At 34.6% G+C, this 19,483-nt stretch overlaps 3 protein-coding genes across 3 annotated transcripts; 2 read left to right on the top strand and 1 right to left on the bottom strand.

The window, feature by feature from the left end:
* Positions 1 to 1,415: 1,415 nt before the first annotated feature.
* On the bottom strand, positions 1,416 to 5,216 carry LOC107941756 (transketolase, chloroplastic). Its single transcript, XM_016875358.2, has 7 exons — positions 4,328 to 5,216; positions 4,005 to 4,095; positions 3,803 to 3,908; positions 3,440 to 3,722; positions 3,022 to 3,170; positions 2,793 to 2,946; positions 1,416 to 2,672 (listed from the first exon to the last, which is right to left on the bottom strand). Exons 1-7 carry the CDS (start codon positions 4,820 to 4,822, stop codon positions 1,713 to 1,715), a joined length of 2,238 nt encoding a protein of 745 aa, XP_016730847.1. The 5' UTR covers positions 4,823 to 5,216; the 3' UTR covers positions 1,416 to 1,712.
* Positions 5,217 to 6,872: 1,656 nt separating this feature from the next.
* Positions 6,873 to 9,955, top strand: LOC107941757 (protein GRAVITROPIC IN THE LIGHT 1). The gene is made up of 3 exons (XM_016875360.2): positions 6,873 to 7,279; positions 7,707 to 7,763; positions 8,228 to 9,955. Exon 3 carries the CDS (start codon positions 8,294 to 8,296, stop codon positions 9,560 to 9,562), a length of 1,269 nt encoding a protein of 422 aa, XP_016730849.1. The 5' UTR covers positions 6,873 to 7,279; positions 7,707 to 7,763; positions 8,228 to 8,293; the 3' UTR covers positions 9,563 to 9,955.
* A 1,380-nt stretch (positions 9,956 to 11,335) lies between these two features.
* LOC107941760 (pectinesterase inhibitor 9) lies at positions 11,336 to 12,048 on the top strand. Its single transcript, XM_016875363.2, has one exon. It carries the CDS (start codon positions 11,340 to 11,342, stop codon positions 11,964 to 11,966), a length of 627 nt encoding a protein of 208 aa, XP_016730852.1. The 5' UTR covers positions 11,336 to 11,339; the 3' UTR covers positions 11,967 to 12,048.
* The last annotated feature ends 7,435 nt before the right edge of the window (positions 12,049 to 19,483 follow it).

The following is a 19,483-nucleotide window of genomic DNA, read 5'->3' as shown; positions in this document are numbered from 1 at the left end:
TTGAAATATTCAATGAATCAATCCTCAGTTGAGTTTCATTCTGTTTAATATTACAGTCTTCATGGCAAGAATTAAACACCATGTCATCCATCGCTCTAAGCAGAAAAAGGAGTTACACTTTAGGAAGCTATCATGGCAAACTCAACTTGCCCATGATAGGAGACTATCAAAGATTAAAAGCTGACATCAAATGCAAGGCTGAATTTGCTTTATTCTCTTGTTTTAATGACAGTGGGATGAACCTCTCTCAGTTATTCTTTGTCGACAACTTCAAATCAAGTCAGGGAAGGCTGCAAGAGAGAATGCCAAGGCCATTCAGCGATCATCACGATTGCTGTCTAGTTTAATTTCTCGGATGGAGGAGTGATTACACAATAATCTGGCCCTTCTTCAACTCTTGCTCCGAGCATAATCTAAAGGATTTGTATAAGAATAAAGGTAGCTAGAATCTACCTTCTGAGTTGTGTCTGTGCATACAGCAATCATTCTTTCAGTCTCCTTTTGCTGCTGAAAAGAACCAAGGAAATAGTCTTTAGTTGGGAGGAAGAAGAAGAAGAAATATGCATATTTCAATATCCAAATATAATGTTCATGCCCAGAAATCACTTATTGCTCAGAACTACTGATAATAATAAAAGTAAGCATCATTTTAAAATCAAATTTGTTTCATTCTTGTAAGTGTTGTTTCATTCCTTAGGGAGCAAAGGGCTTGCCAGAAGCAGTGCAAAGAATGAAAGAATTTATTAGCCTTCCTAACAACTAAAGATCTCTGAAAGATGATTAACGAAAACAATTGAATCCAAGTATATGTAAAAAATTTCAATATTAGAATTCTTTCAGTCCTCTCCTTGGATCTGTTTTATAGCAAGAGAGCATAACAGCCAAAAGAAATCCAATAGTTGTGTTGTAGGTGGACCTTCACCTTCCACGGTTCACCATCAAAATAATAAGGCGGCTGAAGAAAAATAATATGGAATCAGGATATATGCTGAATATGCTGAAGTAGCTTTTTCATGTCCAAATCATGCATAAAACCAAAAACCATGTTCTTAAAATAGGTCCCATGCCAATACCAGACTTGACAGTCAATTTCATGGAAATAAACTGAGATACGGCTGGAAAATAAGAGACTGAAATTTCCTACTTTCGCAAGCCATTGTTTGTCAAATAACTTTTAGTCATAAAAGACAAAGAAGATAGACAGGATCTCCAACGACCACAAACATCCCCAAGCCTTTTGAATGGCTTGAAACCATTTCCGAATCATTAAGTTTCGCTTCTAATGACTGGAACCTACCAACAAATTCCAACCACCCACCACCTTTCGTTTTCCGGGTAGGGTCGTATTATTATTTACTTGATACTTCAATAAAATACGTCAAACAAGTAAAGGGTAGAAAATAAGCAATTTAGTGTGGGGGAATCAAACTGTTTATTCTGAAAAGCAAAATTATACAAACTCATTTTATATCTTAGGCCAAAGCAGAAATCCGGAGAAGTCCCAGGAGGAGTTACAAATCCATAAACATAAAGAAACTCTAACCTCCCTTTTGCTCACTGCTGCTATTGATGAATCATAAGCAACAAAAGAAAATTTGAATCTGTTTCTTATTAAAGAAAACAAAACAAAAGAGACTGTCACAATTGGAACAGCTCTTCAGCGACATCTTCAATCGAAAACCTTAAGTTTCCTCAGAGACTTTGAACCAAGCTTAGCAAAGTTCTTTGGCTGCAGCAATAACAGCCTCTGGAGTTAAGCCAAATTCCTTGTATATTCTCCCTGCTGGTGCACTTGCCCCAAACCGATCAATTCCGATTGCCTTCCCTTTGGATCCAACTATCTTCCCCCACCCAAATGTTGATCCAGCCTCAATACTCACTCTAGCTGTTACAGCAGATGGGAAAACACTTTCCTTGTAGGCATCTGATTGCTCATCAAAGAGCTCCCATGAAACAAGGGAGACAACCCTTACAGCCTTCCCTTCCTTCCGTAGTTCATCAGCAGCTTTAACAGCGATCTCTAACTCAGAACCAGTTCCAATCAGAATTACATCAGGATTGTTGCCTGAAGAATTGTCTGAAATGATGTAGCCACCTTTTTCAACCCCCTCAATGGAAGTTCCAGCTAACTGGGGCAGCTTTTGTCTGGAAAGGGCAAGAATTGAGGGTGCCTTCCTCTTGAGGACAGCAACCTTGTATGCTCCAGCCGTTTCATTTCCATCAGCTGGACGGAGCATCAAAACATTAGGCATTGCACGGAAGCTTGCCAAGTGCTCAATTGGCTGGTGAGTTGGTCCATCTTCCCCAAGACCAATGGAATCATGGGTCATAACGTAGATAACTCTAGCCTGACTCAAGGCAGAAATCCTAATGGCGGCCCTCATGTAGTCAGTGAAGACAAAGAAAGTAGCGCAGTATGGAATCAGGCCAGGGCTGTGAAGGGCAATGCCATTGCAGATGGCTCCCATTCCATGTTCCCTAACACCAAACCGAACATTGCGTTCCTCAGGGGTGTCCTTCTGGAAATCCCCAAACATTTTGAGCAAGGTCATGTTGGAAGAAGCAAGATCTGCACTTCCACCAAGAAGTCCTGGGAGTACTTTTACAAGGGCATTAAGATTTTGTTGAGAGAGATTTCTGGTAGCATCAGCTGGGCTCTCTGGAGTGTATGTCTGGAAGTAGCAAAAAGAAAGGGTCACTAGACATTCTACATTCCAATAAAATCAGACAGCATTAATCATATTAAGAAAATTGTGAAAATTATGGATGTTTGACATCAGAAGTCTACTCACTGGAAGTGCCTTCTCCCAGCCAGCAGGTAGTTCACCAGTGATTATTGATTTGAGCTCTGCAGCTTCCTCTTTGTACTTCTTCTCATATGCAGAAAACTTTGCATTCCATTCAGCTTCGAGAGCAGCCCCTTGAGGGACATGGCGACTCCAGTGCCTGCAAAAATGGCAGAAAAGTTTGAACATCAAACCAAAATATAATCAGATGGAGTATTTACTGATCTCCCCTTACCCTTTCACATCTTCAGGTACATGGAAAGGCTCATATGGCCATCCAAGGTTTTTCCTAGTAGCGTCCACTTCCTTGGCACCCAATGCACTACCATGTACACTGTATGAGTTTGCCTTGTTTGGAGATCCATAACCAATGGTGGTTGTCACCTGAAAAGAACAAGAAGAAAAAGCAACTTCAAAAAACTCAATAACAAAGTCAAAGTGTAAATACATAGAGAGACGCAAGAATTTTCAATTTTCAATAAGGGCATTCTTCATGCTTCTAATATGATGTAGCACACTTTTATCAAAAGCTATAGCGGAGAAATGAGTTTAACTAAGAATCATGAACCTTTAAATTTCAAGAATACAATATTCACATCAATCTAGAATACAAGCGTATTACTTCAAAACAAAGAATTTCGAAAATATCAGACCTTGATCAGAGTGGGCTTGTCTTTGACAGCCTTTGCTTCCTTAATAGCAGCACGAATTTCATCGTAGCCAGTGTTTCCATTCTTGACCCAGATAACATGCCACCCAAGCCCCTCAAAACGCTTATCAACACTCTCTGTAAACGCAATTTCAGTGTCTCCATCAATGGAAATGTGGTTGTCATCATAGAAAGCTATAAGCTTTCCAAGTCCCCAGTGCCCAGCAAGTGAACAAGCTTCATTTGCAATACCCTCCATCTGGCAACCATCTCCCAAAATAACATATCTACAACAACAAAGGCCAAACTATCACTAAGATTGAGCATGCAGGCAATAAAAAACAAAGGACAGAATTGGCAAGTATACGTGTAGTGGTCGATGATCTCATTGTCTGGCTTATTGAATCTAGCAGCCAAGTGTTTCTCAGCAAGAGCCAATCCAACAGCATTTGCAATGCCTTGACCAAGAGGACCTGGAGGTAAAGGAAAAAGCCAGATATAAGCGCACACATTTCACTTTTATTGACAAAATCAAATACAAATCACTTTGCCAGAGGAGTCAAACAAACCAGTTGTGACTTCAACTCCAGGTGTTTCAAAGTTCTCAGGGTGTCCTGGAGTTCTGCTTTCCCACTGCCTGAAATTCTTCAAATCATCTTCCTAAAGGATAATCCGATAATCATAAAGTTTAGTCCTTTAGTGCAAGAATCAACTGCGTTTTACCATAAGTCATCCTAAAAAGAAGTACTACCTAACAATAAAAATAATTTATCAAATAAATAAAGAGGAACTCAGATCCAGTTTTCACCAAACAGATAAAAAAAACGTATGTATCCAAAGTCAAATAGCTCTCAATAATATGAATTCTTTGAAGACTTCTAAAGAAACTTACTCGGACACTGTCGTAACCAGCGAGGTGAAGCAGAGCATACTGTAGCATGCAACCGTGACCAGCGGACAATACGAAACGGTCACGGTTGAACCAATAAGGGTTCTTCGGGTTATATCTCATAACTTCATCGTATAAAATGTGACCCATTGGAGCACAGCCCATGGGCAACCCAGGATGCCCTGAATTGGCTTTCTCGACAGCATCAATGGCCAAGAATCTGATCGTGTTGACCGATTTCTCGATCAATGAAGTCTCGGCGGCAGTACCAATCGTCTCGACAGCGGCAGAACGGACTTGGTGATTCCAGGTAGAGCGCGTGGGAAGGCGGCGACGGGAAGTGGAAGGGCGTGGGGCAGCAGATTTAAGGCCGGAGAAAGTGGGAATAGAGAGGGCAGAGAGAGAGACGCGGTGATCAGAGGGTTGGGCGGAGCCATGGGAAGAGATGGCTCGGGCAAGGAGGGCTTGAGATAGGGTGAGAGAGGAAGAAGAGGCCATTGTTTTTCGATCGAATAGAGAGGCTGGTGAAAGGGAAAGGAAATGACCCTCGGCCGCTTTGTTTATTGGTAATGTGAAGAGAAAGAGAGACTTTTTAACTCATAATATATATTCAAATGCAAAAGGCAATGGGGGCAAGTAGTCGTAACTCGTAACCAGTCCAGTAGCCACCAACTCTCCTTGATCTTCTCGTCTACCCAAAGGGACAAAATGAGAACAGATGAGCTGACCGTTAGATTCGAAGAGTGCCGGATCTCAACCGTTGACTGTGGGTAGCAATGTCATATTTGCTCTCTCCGCCTTTCATTTCATTTCATTTTCATTTTTTTAAGGTTGCCAGGGTGCTAATATTGTACTGTCAGCTCTCTCCTAAACCCTTCTTCTCTTACTTTATTGTTTAAGTTTAGCCTTTATTACATCAGAAATTTATTTTCCCTACTAATGATGACGTCAATAATCGGCTGGCTGTGGCTGAGGACTCAAAGTGAAAACTGAAAACTGATTTGAGTGATTTCTGGCTTCACCGTTGTGCCTCGGGAGTAGCGGAAATGTAGGGAAAATTTTACATTTACCCCTTCAAGTTTTCAATTTTGGCATTTACCTCTTTAGTAGAACGGAAAGAAGAAATGAAATCAAGTTGGTCGAATTTGGAAGGTAGTTGGTGGGAAGCAAAATTCAAGTTAGTTGGGTGGAGTTGGTCAAGAACATCTAACTTGCTTGGAATTCAATATTCTTGTAAAAGTCATATTTCAAAATAAGAAAAAAAGTCCGAAAAATAGTATCTTCATGTTTCACATTTAACTTTATTTTTAATGTGGCATTTAAGTATTTAAATGCAACTGCTAATATCATTTTGCGGTGCTAACAGATATTGAACGTTTTAGGTTGGATTCTCATTTTTTTTTTACTTAAATCAAACATATGTAAGTGCTTCCCAGAATAATTCCCCTTTTGGCTTGTGTACCTCTTCTTCAGTTCCATCTATATCCTACATCAATTTCATCCATTTAGAGGTTCAATCTTCCAAGCCCTAGCTGTATTGGTGGTTCAAAAGAATGCGAGGATTTCTCAGTCTATGCTATTTCGTCCTTCATTAAAACAATTTGACTTTATTATTATTTTTGGATAAGTAATTGGTTTTATTATGCCCAAAAAGCAGATGGTTGCTACAGTTTTACATCATCACACAAGCTGAATAAAAATGCATAAAATAAGCTACACGACAAATACAATTTTTCAAGCGAGCGACCTGCAATAACTGGCCATGAATGTCTTGAACCTACTCCTCATGGTTACACCATGCACGTTAAACACTGTTACTATGGCACAATAAACACGGGACGATGCAAAATTTTAAGATTATTTTTTATGTTCGGGTTTAGCCCAAAAAATAAATATAAAATTTTATTTATGCTCAATCCATATTAAAAATACTAAACTTAAATTCGATTCAGTCCACACGTATTAAATTTTTTAAAAATATATATAATACATCAAATATAATAAAATAAATGTTTACCAACAAATTAAAAATACATTAAATAATTTTTATACTTAAATAAGACTATAACAACAAAACAACATTAACAATATAGTAGCAAAACAACAGTAATATAATAACAATATGATAACAAAACAACAAGAAAATAACTAATTCGAACCGGACTTGAATAAAAAAATTCTACCCGAGACTGATTTATTTAAAAAATGGGCCTATTTTCGAATCCCGTTTTCTAAACTTATATTTCTGCTCAATCTCTACTAGCTTTTTAGACGGGTGTTCGAGTTCTAGCAGGTAGATCGACCCCAATTAGGCAAGCACACATCTAACAATAGCAAGGAAACTGAGAAGTTTAAACAAGAGGCATAGGCATAGGCATATCCATATCTAGCTTTAAAATGGGCCCCCAATGCATTAACCAGCGAAACCAGACCTACAGTGAGAAGGCCGAAATTTCTCTTAGGCAGTCCCCATATTTAGGGCCTCTCTCGTTTTGAGCTAGTCCCTTAATACTTAACACATACATATCCCCTAACTCGAAATAATTAGTGGGATGGATGATCATTAGGCGTGACATGAACCATGATTATAGTATTTTCATACACTCAAAATACAGCTAATTTAATCTCCTTATTTTGACCTACTTGATTCACTTCCTTGTAAAAAGAAATTAAAAATTATGAACTAACAAGCTTCTTATAATTTTTTTGTAATTTATAATTTGAAGATAAAAGGAAACTAGAAAGACCAATTTTGAATTCCAAGATAACACATCAGTCATCATAGCCATAGGGTGTGCTTTGTTCTATAGTGGTGGACCGTGGGCCTACTACCCCCAAAAAAGAAAAACTTCAGCAAAAGGTTACCTATTCGACGCTTTGCTTCTCTGTCGCTGACTTGTTTAATAATTTTGTCCGAAAATATTCCCCATCTCGTCTGGCTCCGTCTCCGATCAGGTAAATTTCTTCTTCCACCCGACAAAGCTAATCACTACCAAACCAAAAAATTACCTTGTTAACCATGGTCAGTGTAGGTCTTATATTACTGTACAACCATAGATTTGGAGTTTAAGTTGCTTGCTTTTTCCCTTTAAACAAAGGATATTTTCTCTTTAACCTAAATATTGTTGTCATTACTGGAATCTTGTTTAGCTGAACGGTTTGCTTATAAGAATGTGTTATTTACCTCGTTTTCTCACCCAAATGAAGAATTCTGAGTGGTTCCAGAATTTTATCATTTTCTTCTTAAAACTTTGCTTTTAGGGTTGTAGTGTACCTTATGAGATGAACTTCCAAAATGATTAATGATTAATTATTTGTTGCATATGTTTTAATCTATCATGCTCTTGGAAACAATTTAATTATTCATTACTATTGCTTTCAGGTTGAAGGTGATTATGTTTACTGGATATATCTTGGAGAGGGGCTGTGATCTTTTCAGGTATGTACAGGTCCTTACTCTTTTGTTATATATCTACTTGTGTCCCCGTAGAGTATTCAATTACCAAGATGTGTGCCTGATGACTTGGATCACTATGAAATTTCAACTGTATTTTTGTGTTCCTATTGTGTATGAAATATATGTTAAATGTAGGGATCACCCTTTGTTGTTTATAATTTCCAAGTTACCATACAGCACAGAAATATCAGTCAAGTGATGCTGTGTGTTAAACCAGAAGTTAGATTTTAACTGAGAACTTGGCGAGTTTAATAAATATAGAGATTGCTCCGTGTTGGTATATTATGTTCAGTTTGAGAACTCGTTCAAATCTTAACCATGTCTAGAATAGCAGATCATGCTGAGAGCCATCTGTCTTTTGTATTTTGATGCTTTGCATCATATATGATATTCGTGGAAACTTGCATAAGGTTTACTTACATTAGTAATGTTGTCCAAATTTGCAGGTGTTCTGGTAGCAGTAGCCTTTCTGAAAGATTCCATTTCAATTATCCCCTTGGTTGGTAACAACTATGCTACCGACTGGGGCAAAAGATACTCATATCCGTGATAGCAGCAATCAAAAAGTCCACCCTCAACCTATGGAAGAGAGCATGAACCAGAACCCAGAAGCTGTGGAAGCTCTAATATCCAAATTATTTACGAACATCTCCTCCCTCAAGTCAGCTTATATTCAGCTACAAACTGCTCATACTCCCTATGACCCTGAAAAAATTCAAGCTGCTGATAAACTTGTAATATCTGAGCTGAAGAATATATCTGAACTGAAGCACTTCTATAGAGAAAAGAACCCCAAGCCAGTGTGCGTTTCTCCTCAAGATTCTCGTTTAGCTGCTGAGATCCAAGAACAACAGAGCCTGCTGAAAACCTATGAGGTCATGGTTAAGAAATTTCAGTCTGAAATTCAGAACAAGGATTCTGAGATTCGACAGTTGCAGCAGCAAATTGAAGATGCAAACCAGAAGAGAGTGAAACTGGAAAAGAATATAAAGCTTAGGGGCTTGTCTATGAAGGAATCTGAAGGCTCAGGAGAAGAAAATGGATTCTTTCCTGCGGATTTGACCCCTGAGCTCTTCACATCAGTTGTTGAATCTGCTTACAAAGCTATTCATGATTTTTCTAAACCATTAATCAACATGATGAAAGCTGCTGGTTGGGACCTTGATGCTGCCGCTGACTCAATTGAGCCCAATGTGGTTTATGCCAAGAGAGCTCACAAGAAATATGCATTTGAGTCCCACATTTGCCAGAGGATGTTCAGTGGGTTTCAACAGGAGAGCTTCTCCATTAAATTGGATAATGTTACAGTCAATAAAGAGAGCTTCTTCCAGCAATATCTGGCTCTGAGGGAGATGGATCCATTGGACATGTTGGGCCAGAATCCTGATTCCTTATTCGGGAAATTTTCCCAGAGCAAGTACCTGATGGTTGTTCATCCAAAGATGGAAGCTTCGTTCTTTGGAAATTTAGACCAGCGTAATTATGTAACAGGAGGTGGGCATCCTAGGACTCCATTTTACCAAGCCTTTCTAAAATTGGCTAAATCTATTTGGCTTTTGCATCGGCTGGCTTACTCATTCAACCCTAACGTGAAAGTCTTTCAAGTTAAAAGGGGAAGTGAATATTCAGAGGTTTATATGGAAAGTGTAGTGAAGAATTTGATAATGGATGAAAGCGAGGAGAAGCCTAAGGTTGGGCTCATGGTCATGCCTGGCTTTTGGATTGGTGGCAGTGTCATCCAGAGCCGAGTTTATCTTTCCGGAATGAAGGTTAACGAGTAAATTACCACCACTATGCAAATCTAAGAGTTTGATGAGTAATACACGTATGGACTAATATAGTGTGCTGTTTGTCTTTGTGATTTGTTGTTATTGCTGTAGTCATGCAACTGTAGTAATTGTATTACGACATAGGAGCTCACTGTTTGTTGACAAAGTTCCTTTGTCTTTGTGTGCTTCAACTGTTCTTCTGGGTTTGATTGCCTGCAAGAATGCAGCAGACAGTCCATGATTTGAGCATCATCTGTCTCTACGCTGCATTGGGACCTTAGATTACTGAAGAGCAGATGTAAGAAAGAGGTTATGGTGATGAAAACGTTGTTGTTCATCTCAAAAACGGTGTTTGATCATCAATGTTTCCGTTTTCATGTTAAATGGTATTACTTGTTCTTTTCATGTGACTGCATAGATATGTACAAGCTGCTATCCTAGATAACAGATGTTGATCTATTCTATTGCATGTATTTAACATGTATACTACTGTTATTCAAAACTGACCCAGGACTCAGCTTTAGCTTACATGGTTAGTTTTGTTCTTATTTTTTTAATTTAATTTCAAACCCAGTTATTTATGTTGGAGCTTGAATTTGAATTAAAATTCTTTTATTATTACTTAAAAATATTAAAGAGTTTTGAATATGTTTATGAATTGCTTGAGATCAATCACAGTCCAATCAAAGTTTTTTTTCCCTTCTAAACCTCATATGATTAATTTGATTGTGCTAGTATTTCTATGTGAAGAGATTCGAGCCTTAAAGATTCAGCTTGGAAAAGCTATACCATTTGATTGATTTTGTGGGTTTGATTTTGAGCAGAAACCACTCAATCACATGATCCATGAGTGCCATAAAATCAAGTAACTTAAACTAACCATAATTTTTGAAGTTTAGATGCATGTTCTTAGCTGGGTCCCTTGAACGAAGGATCATGTTGGCCACAGAAGCTTTAACTAGTTGCGGTCGGCCATAGGCATCGCCGATAAACCAGTCATTTTTGTCAGAAGTCTAGTGCAAATCATACTTTTAGTTTAGTATTTGATGTTAAAGAAAATTTTAGGTTTAGAAAAAAATGTCTTTAAACAGTGTGATGAAAAATTTTATTTTGGTGTTTTGGGCATATGTAGATAAAATGTGGGGTAAGAAATTAAAATCTCAAAACTTACATGTTTAAAATAATTAAAACTTAAAAAAGTCAAAAAATAATAATATTTTCTTAGAGTTCCTTTAAATAGATAGTGTGTTTATTTATGGTTAATGTAAAAAAAGTAATAATAAAATTAGATATTATAAGATGGGATTAAAAAAAAAGTTAAATGTAGTGCACTGGAGGTAAGCGCCTCTCTCCAGAGCAGCCCTTACTTTTGTTGTTTGATTTGTCAAACTATAAAGTCAAAATATTTTTATCTATTTAACATTGTTTTTACTAAAAAAAACCTAACTCATAATTATATAACCCAAAATTTCAACCAAAAAAAAAACCAACATTTTGCATTGTCTCATAATATACTGCAAAAGGAAGCTTCAAATAATGCGCTCTTAACGGCGATTTAACATGATCTGGGAGACATTTTCTTATTTATTCTACTTGCTTCGCTAAATTGACACCAAGTTTATTTGCTCTTTTAACTTCACGTAAATTGCAAGCTTAGCAATGGCTTCGCATGCCACAAATCTTCTTTATATACTTTCCATATGCATTCATTCTTTGTCTCAAGTCTTAGTTCAAACCCTTCAAATATCAGCTTCCCCATTTTTTACCAATGGCCGAACTCCGCCTCTCCATGGTGTTCTTCTTTCTCTTCATCTTCTATTACATTAACCTCAGCACGGTTGAATCATCCATGGCTCGAGCCAGACATTTTAAACATCCGGATACCAAGGCCTTCATTGAGGTCTCGTGTCAAACCACTCTATATCCGGCCCTATGCATTAAATGTCTGGCCCGCTACGCCAACTCCAACGTTCGGAACGAGCAGCAACTGGCTCAAGTTGCCTTGACAGTGAGCCTATACAAGGCTCGTTCAACAAGGTTGTACATGTTGAAGGTGGCAAAAGAGCTGGAGTCAATAAAATCGAAGGAGTGTCCAGCCCTGAGAGATTGCTTGCAACAAATAGATGATAGCATAAACCAGCTTAGCCACTCAATCAGAGAACTCCGCCGGTTTGATCTGAAAGCGGGGATGATCGATGACCTATTTTGGCACATAGATAATGTTGATACTTGGATTAGCGCTGCCCTAACCGATGCTAGCAATTGCGTGGATGAGTTCCCGGGGCATAGGATGAGTAAAATGAAGGCCACCATTAAAGGTAAAGTAATGAACGTTGCACAGCTAACAAGCAATGCACTGGCCTTATTTCACCGATATGCTGCTAGGTATCGATCTGCTACCAACAAGAAACCATAAGGCTAAATGTGATGTGAATATATGATTGTTCTATTGGATTAAAGTGTGAATAACATGAATTTAAAGGCATTACCCAATATGAGACATAAAAATTTAGGTTTAACATATGTTCCTTGTAATTATACTCAAAATAAACCATCATATTAACATCCAAATAGGCGTGTCGGGTCTAATGTTCCAATCTTTGCCTAATAATTTCGTTACGGGCCGAAGAAGAAAAAAAGAAGACGTTTTGTTTTAGGGCCTTGAATTTTCTTCTCTTCTAGGCTTGATAAACATGGACAATTTTCAACTCTGGCTGAAAATGGATTTTTATAAAATGGGTTTTTTGTATTTTCTTGTTGGGCCTATTTGTTTTTTTCCTTTTTTATTTGAACGGTGATTATTTCACTAATTATAATTTGTAAACTACAAAAAGTTGTAGTTATTAACTTCAACGACAACTACGCCTATAAATGGTTGTACTTTTCAATTAAACCACTTCTATATCAATCAACATGATATTAATGGTATCAGTTTATTTTAGTATACAATTTCAAGTTTATTAATATTTTTATTTTCACATATATTTTTTATATAATAAATTATATTATATATATATATGCATTTATATCTCAATTACAATATATTTATATGCAAATATAATTTTTAAAATTATTAATTAGGTTCAATAATTTAATTTAATAATTGTATTTTAAGTTTAAATGTGATTTTATCTTTACCTGTATAGAGTGATGATTAAATCTTTCGTTAGACATCCTTTAGACATTGGTTTAAATCCTGTCACCCCATTTCCTACTTTTAATATTATATAAAATAAAGTTTAAATAAAAATTTTAAAATATTTAAAATAAGATTAATATTGGCCAAAACACACTAGAACAATCGAAATGCATCAAATTTTGACTAAACAATAACTTGGATTATTTGATACTAATCAAGGATAAGAATGATGCATACCAACTGATATAACCGATAAGGATACAGTATTGACTACTATAGTTGTAACTCAAGGAGTTTTTTTTTCCAAAACTCACGTACATTTAAACGTTTTATAAGAAGAATAAACCTACATAATAATTTATTTAGTTATTCACCATTGAAATTATGATTTATTCTCACATGTCCATGTGTTTAATACATGTAAAATATAGATAGTTATAACGTGAATGTATAAACTTTTCATATATATACATATTTTATAGAATTTTGATGTCTAAATAAGATATTAGTTATATAGAAAGAGTCTAGGTATAGGAATGGAAAATTTTGTTTCTCAATTAAACTTTTCAACTAACTTGCACACCTAAAATTAAATTTGTTGAGGAAAAGAAAGTATGGAAGAAGAGAATTATGGTTCACATAGTGGAAAGTGTATCTATTGCAAGTCGAGTTAGTGGTAGAAGGTTGGGCTATATGTCGATTTCTTGGAAAGTTCCCACTGTTTTGGTGAAGGGCTTTTGTAGTTATAAGTAAGGCCGGCCTTTGATTTTCCTAAGCTTAAATATGTGTCTAATGGAGCTTTTATTGGTTTACCCCTCAAGGGCAAGATAGGCCTTCTCATTAGGCAGGTGATGTCTCTTTGTTAGGTCAGCTATGTGACTTGATGTGATGGACTACAAAGTATGTGAGTGATAGATGATAGCCATCTCGTCAATAGAGGCTCACTAGTTAAGTGCTCTAGTTTGGCGTAGCCTCACCTCGTCTCTAAGTGAGATTATAATAGTTCAGTTCAAGGCCACCAAATTCGGCAAGTAAATTCGTAAAAAGTGATTTTAGAAAGTGAGATATCGGGACCTTATTTCTATAAACCGAGTCGTAAATATTTTTATAAATATTTATGGAGTATCATTAATGTAGTATTAAAGTTTCATTGAAAAATTTTAATGTTTCGATAGTTAATTAATTAAAAATGACTAAATTGAAAAAAGTGTAAAACTTACTAATTGTAATATTTAAGAGATTAAATATCTTGATTAATAAAAAGAGGAAGGACTTAAGAAGCAAATATACCAAAATTAAAAGGGTGATGCGGCATAAGGAAGGAAAATAATAAAATAAATTCATTCAATGGCAAAATTGTAATTTAATTGAAATTAAAATGAAACAAATTGAAAATTGAAAACTTTCTAGACATTTCTTATTGTTTCGGTCTAAACTGCCATAGGAGAGAAATTTTTAAGTTGGTTCTTCATATTTTGCTTCATGTGAGTTCAATTATTACCCGTTTCTTGTAATTTTTATATTTTTGAAATTGTTACAATTAGGTCCAACTAAACCTTACCTTAGTTTTTTATCTTATTAAAAATCTTGGAAGTTGCAATTGATGAATCTATATGATTTTAGTTATTAAATTATGAATTTTAGATAAGTACTTTATTAAGTGATTTTTGATGAATTTCCTGATTAGGGACTAAATTGTTGAAATAGTAAAAATATAAGGGTTTGTTGTGAAATTATTACAAAAATGGTTGTATTGGATGCCATGAATAGTCAGCTAGCATGGGTTTGCATTAAAAATAGTTAATTTGCATGATTTGGGCTTAGGGACTAAATTGAATAAAAGTAAAACTTTAGGGGTAATTTTGTAAAAATGTAAAATATGACCAAATTACATGAAATGAATTGTTTTATTGTATAAATTAATAAATTGAATGGAATTATTAATTTAGATCAAGATCGGGTGCAAATTTGAGGAAAATAAAAAATTACCAAAATGCCCATGAACCTTCGTATTTCTGTAATTTAGCCAGGTAAGTTCGTACGGTTAAAATTTAACATTTTGTATAAATTGATGAATGATATTATTTATTCTATTGTTGGAAATAAATTATTGTTGGAATTATAATATTGAATTGGGTTTCGGTTTGAATGGAACGCGGGATTTGAGTACATTCGTAAATTGGTGTACGATGGTATTGGAGGGAGATATTGGCATATAAACCGGAGTTCAGCATTTGTTGCAAACTCTCATGTTTTACTTTCTGTTTGGAGTGATTGGGTGGATCAGCTCTTACGAGCTTCTGTTAGCGTGTTCTGGTGGACCAGCTCTATGAGCTTCTGTTGATGATGTACTCTTATCCGTAGGTCTTTTTTCATATGGAAAATCTCAATACAATAAAATTTTTAATGAATTTGAAAGATTTGTTAATTATTGAATGGCTAATGCCAATTATAAATAATTATGGTTTGATATGTGAATAGCTATTTATACAGCAATTGTGTGAATTAGGACATTATTAATCAAATAAAAGATGTTAGCATGTGCAATTTGAGTATAGTACAAAATGATGTTGAAATGATGTGCTAATATGTATGAATTAAAAAGGTTGACATTTGATAGTTAATTGAAATGGATTGAATTGGTGTATAAATTATGAATGTGTTGATTATTTGAATTGAAAGGAATATATATAGGTGCAAATATGATAATTAGATATTGGTTGTATTTGGAAGTGAAATTAAACTCTATTAACTGTATCGGGCTGAGTCAGATATAGATGGCATGCCATAGGATAAGAAGAGTTCAGGGATTTTTTCTACTTCGAGTCAATGAGCCACCGGGTGCCAATTTACTTTAGTTTAATCGATGAGGCACTAGGTGTCAAATGTATATAGCGCTAGGTACATATTACTTCAAATTTATCCAATAAGGAACTGGGTGCCAAACTGGTGTGTTGGTTGAATCTGTGTATCCGTCCAAGTCCGAGTCGTGTTAATAGGATAATTGAATGAAACGGTACTATGATTGATATTGGATGATATTGTATGAGTATTGAAAATGGGATAGTGATTTGAAACATGAAAATGAGTTATATACATAAATGCATACATAAATGCACTAACTTGTGTATGATGGTGATTAGGCTTATGTCAAGCTTGAGATTATAATTGATGTATATGCTTATGTCTGGTATTATACAAATGAAACGATAAGTTCATAATTGAAATGTGATATGATGAAAAAGGGATTGATGAGTTGAAAAATGTACTTATATATGAGAAATTACGTATGTTATGGTTGAACTTACCCATGTTATGAATAAATATATTAATTAGTTAATTGATTTGTTATTTAAGTTTATGTTTAGTAAATAGAATGAAAAATAAGTAAAGGAAGTTATTCGTAGTTTTATGAAAGGGTTAATGATGATGTATAATATTTATAAAATCCTATTAAGTTAGCAATGAATACATATATGATGTTGATAGACTTACTCATTTATGAGTTAGTGGTTATGTAGTTGATAAATCTTGAGGCATTGATATAGCTTTATATTTAATATATAAAGTTTATTATTGAATTGGAATATTATGATTAAAGTTTGTACGAGCTTCCTAAGCATTCATTACTTACGTAGTTGTTTATCATTTATTTCACATATTATCGGAAGCTCAATTAGGTTGGAAGCTTGTTGGAGTTATATCACACTATCCATCAATTCTATCAGCACGTTCGGATGTTTTGATTTTGGTTATAATGGCATGTATAGATTATTTTCGATAAATGTTGGCCTATATGTGTTTTGTTGAGATAAGCCACTTATTTGACTTATGTTTTGGTGTTTTGGTATTTTGGTGTGTGCATAATTAGCCTTATAATGTTGATGTGTGGAATAATTTGTGGTTGAATGATGAAAGGTAAAATAGTAGTTGAATATGCATATGAGGTATGTTTTATAACTTGGTGTGATTTGATACTATGCTATAGTAAGTGTATATGTATTTGATGCTATTGACTAAGTGATACAATTGGTACCAAATGTCAAGTGTTGGTAAATGTTTTACATGTTGTGTGTTAATGTAATTATACATAAAAGTTGGTTGATTTTTTGGTTACATGGATTACATGATTAACATGTTTATAATTGTCATTTGAGGTGCCTAAAGGCATATTGGTTGTATGTAAGTATACTATATGTTTAAGAGTTGATTTTGCTTGTTTTGGATGCCATAATACGACTTGTTTATATGCATAATGTGGATTGTAGGTTGACACCGAATTGGATGAGAAATATTGTAATGACCAAAAATTCGCGGCCATCGGAAAAAAACATAATCGGGCCTCTGTCTTAGCGAAATGGGTTCATAAATAATTAATAGAATATTTATAAGTTTAGGGATGTGTTTAATAAGGTTTTAATTAAGTGAATTTAGCTTAGTTTAGAGTAATTAGTAAAAGGGACTAAAGTGAATAAAAGGTAAAAGTTTAATTGTAGATTAAAAGAAAGTAAAAAGGACTAAAAAGGTAATTAAACTAAAATCATGAAATTGAGGCAGTTTATGTTTAAAAAAATCTGATATTTTTAAGTTAATATATATTATTATATTATTATATAACAAAGATATTTATGTTTTATTATTATTATTATTATTATTATAAAGTAACGAAAGAAAGAAAAAAAGAAAGAAAATAGAAACAGAACAGGGGACGAAACAGAAAGAAAAGAAAAAGAGAAAAGAAAATAAGAAATTTAGGGTTTTCAATGTTCAATTTTAAATTGGTAAGTCAAATTAAATCCTTTTTCTTGTAATTTTTGAGTTTTTATGAACTTGGAGCAAAATATTATTAAGTATGTGTTGAAATTTTCAAAGATATTAGATTTTTAGACATTAAATTTTATTGAGTAAAAGTGTGAATTGAGGATTGAATTAATAGAATTTCTAACTAGAAGTGGGAGATAGATTAAATTGTAGAATAAGTTATAAAATTTGTATGATAGGGACTAAATTCCAAGAATTTCTAAATTAGGTATTTATGATGAAAATTAGATAGTTAATTTTAAGTTTAGTTGAAATTTGAGTAGAAATGAGATATGAATTGAGATGGAAAAATAAATGAATTTAGTTAGGACTAAATTGAAATTAAGATAGAAATTTAATAGAAATTTAATTATTCAATATAAATTAGTGTTGTATTAATAATATAAAATATTTTTATTTTCGTAGCTAATAAAGAACTCGAGATATCCGCAAAGAAAGGAAAAGAGAAGGTTGACGAAGAGTAATCCGAGAATTACAGTTTATATTTCTATAAACCAAACTTAACATTTAAATTGTTGTTTTTACTATTTGATGTGTATGGAAAGATATTAAGGTAAGTATTAGTGTTTTGATAATGAATTTAATGTATGTGATTTTGTGATCATTGTGAAATGGATATTGAAATAATTAATTACTGTGAATTGGGAAATGAATTGAATACCCTATTAACTGTATCGGACTGAGTCAGATATAACTGGCATGCCATAAGATTGGAAGTGTTCAGGGATACTTCGACCTTGAGTCGATGAAGCACTATAAGTGTCGTATTGTTACTTCGACTTCGAGTCGATGAGGCACCTTGTGTGTCATACTGTTACTATTACTTCGGTTTAATCCGATGAGGTACTAAGTACCGTACTACTACTACTTACTTCGATAAAGCCGATGAGGCACTGAGTGCCGTACTGGTGTGTTGGTTGGATCCGTGTATCCGTTTAAGTCCGAGCTATGTTAATAGGTGTAAACTATTGCACTGAATATCAAAATCACTGTATTACTGGACTGAATAACTGAATGTTATTAATTGTTTGATACTGAATAACTGATTGTTATTTAAATGAATGAATGACTTTATAATTATACTATAATATGCTTGTTATTTATTTATTTATTAAGAATTATTCGTAAATTGTTCGATTTGTCTGGTAATGCCTAGTAACCCTGTTTTGGCGACGGTTTAGGGGTAAAGGGTATTATAATTAGTGGTATCAGAGCTATTTAAGTTTAGTCGAGTCAAGGATTAAATTGAACTTGAGATTTAGTCTAGAGGTACATGCCATAATTGAGTTAAATTTGAGTCGGGATTGGATGTTGATATATATGTATACTGATTTATTGTTTTTGTTTTATAGTTAAAGATGTCTGGTGAAAATATTGAAGATACTGATTGAGAAATGTATAATGAAAATGATGAATTATATGATATGAATAAATCAGAGTCTGCAACGCCAAGTGTAAACCCAATAAGTAATCAACCATCAAATGTTGAAAGGGGTAATACTAGAGAAAGAGATAATTCAAAAATACTCAGAGTGATCGTCGATGCCCTTCAAAGAGCAGTAGGAACTATACCTGTTATGACCCCTAATCCTACTACTCGACGAGCTCCGATTAAAGAGTTACGGAAGTATGGTACTATCGAATTTCTGGGTTCGAAGGGAGTTGACCCGTCAGTAGCTGAAAATTGGATAGAAACTACAAAGAGAATTCTGAAGCAACTTGAATGTACCCCACAGGAAAGCTTATTGTGTGTCGTTTATTTGTTACAAGGAGAAGCGTACGTATGGTGGGAATCGGTAACTCAACATGTATCAGAGGAACAGATAAGTTGAGAATTCTTTTTAGGAGAATTTCAAAAGAAATATTTGGGAGAATTATATATGGAAGATAGGAAACAGGAGTTCTTAATGCTGGAACAAGGTGACATGTCCGTAGCAGATTATGAACGAGAATTTTTGAGACTGAGTAGATGT

Source organism: Gossypium hirsutum, chromosome A11 (genome assembly GCF_007990345.1).
Source record: "Gossypium hirsutum isolate 1008001.06 chromosome A11, Gossypium_hirsutum_v2.1, whole genome shotgun sequence".
Classification (NCBI taxonomy): Eukaryota; Viridiplantae; Streptophyta; class Magnoliopsida; order Malvales; family Malvaceae; genus Gossypium; species Gossypium hirsutum.
Note: the sequence above shows the minus strand (reverse complement) of the source record. Positions and strands in the feature narration are given on the sequence as shown.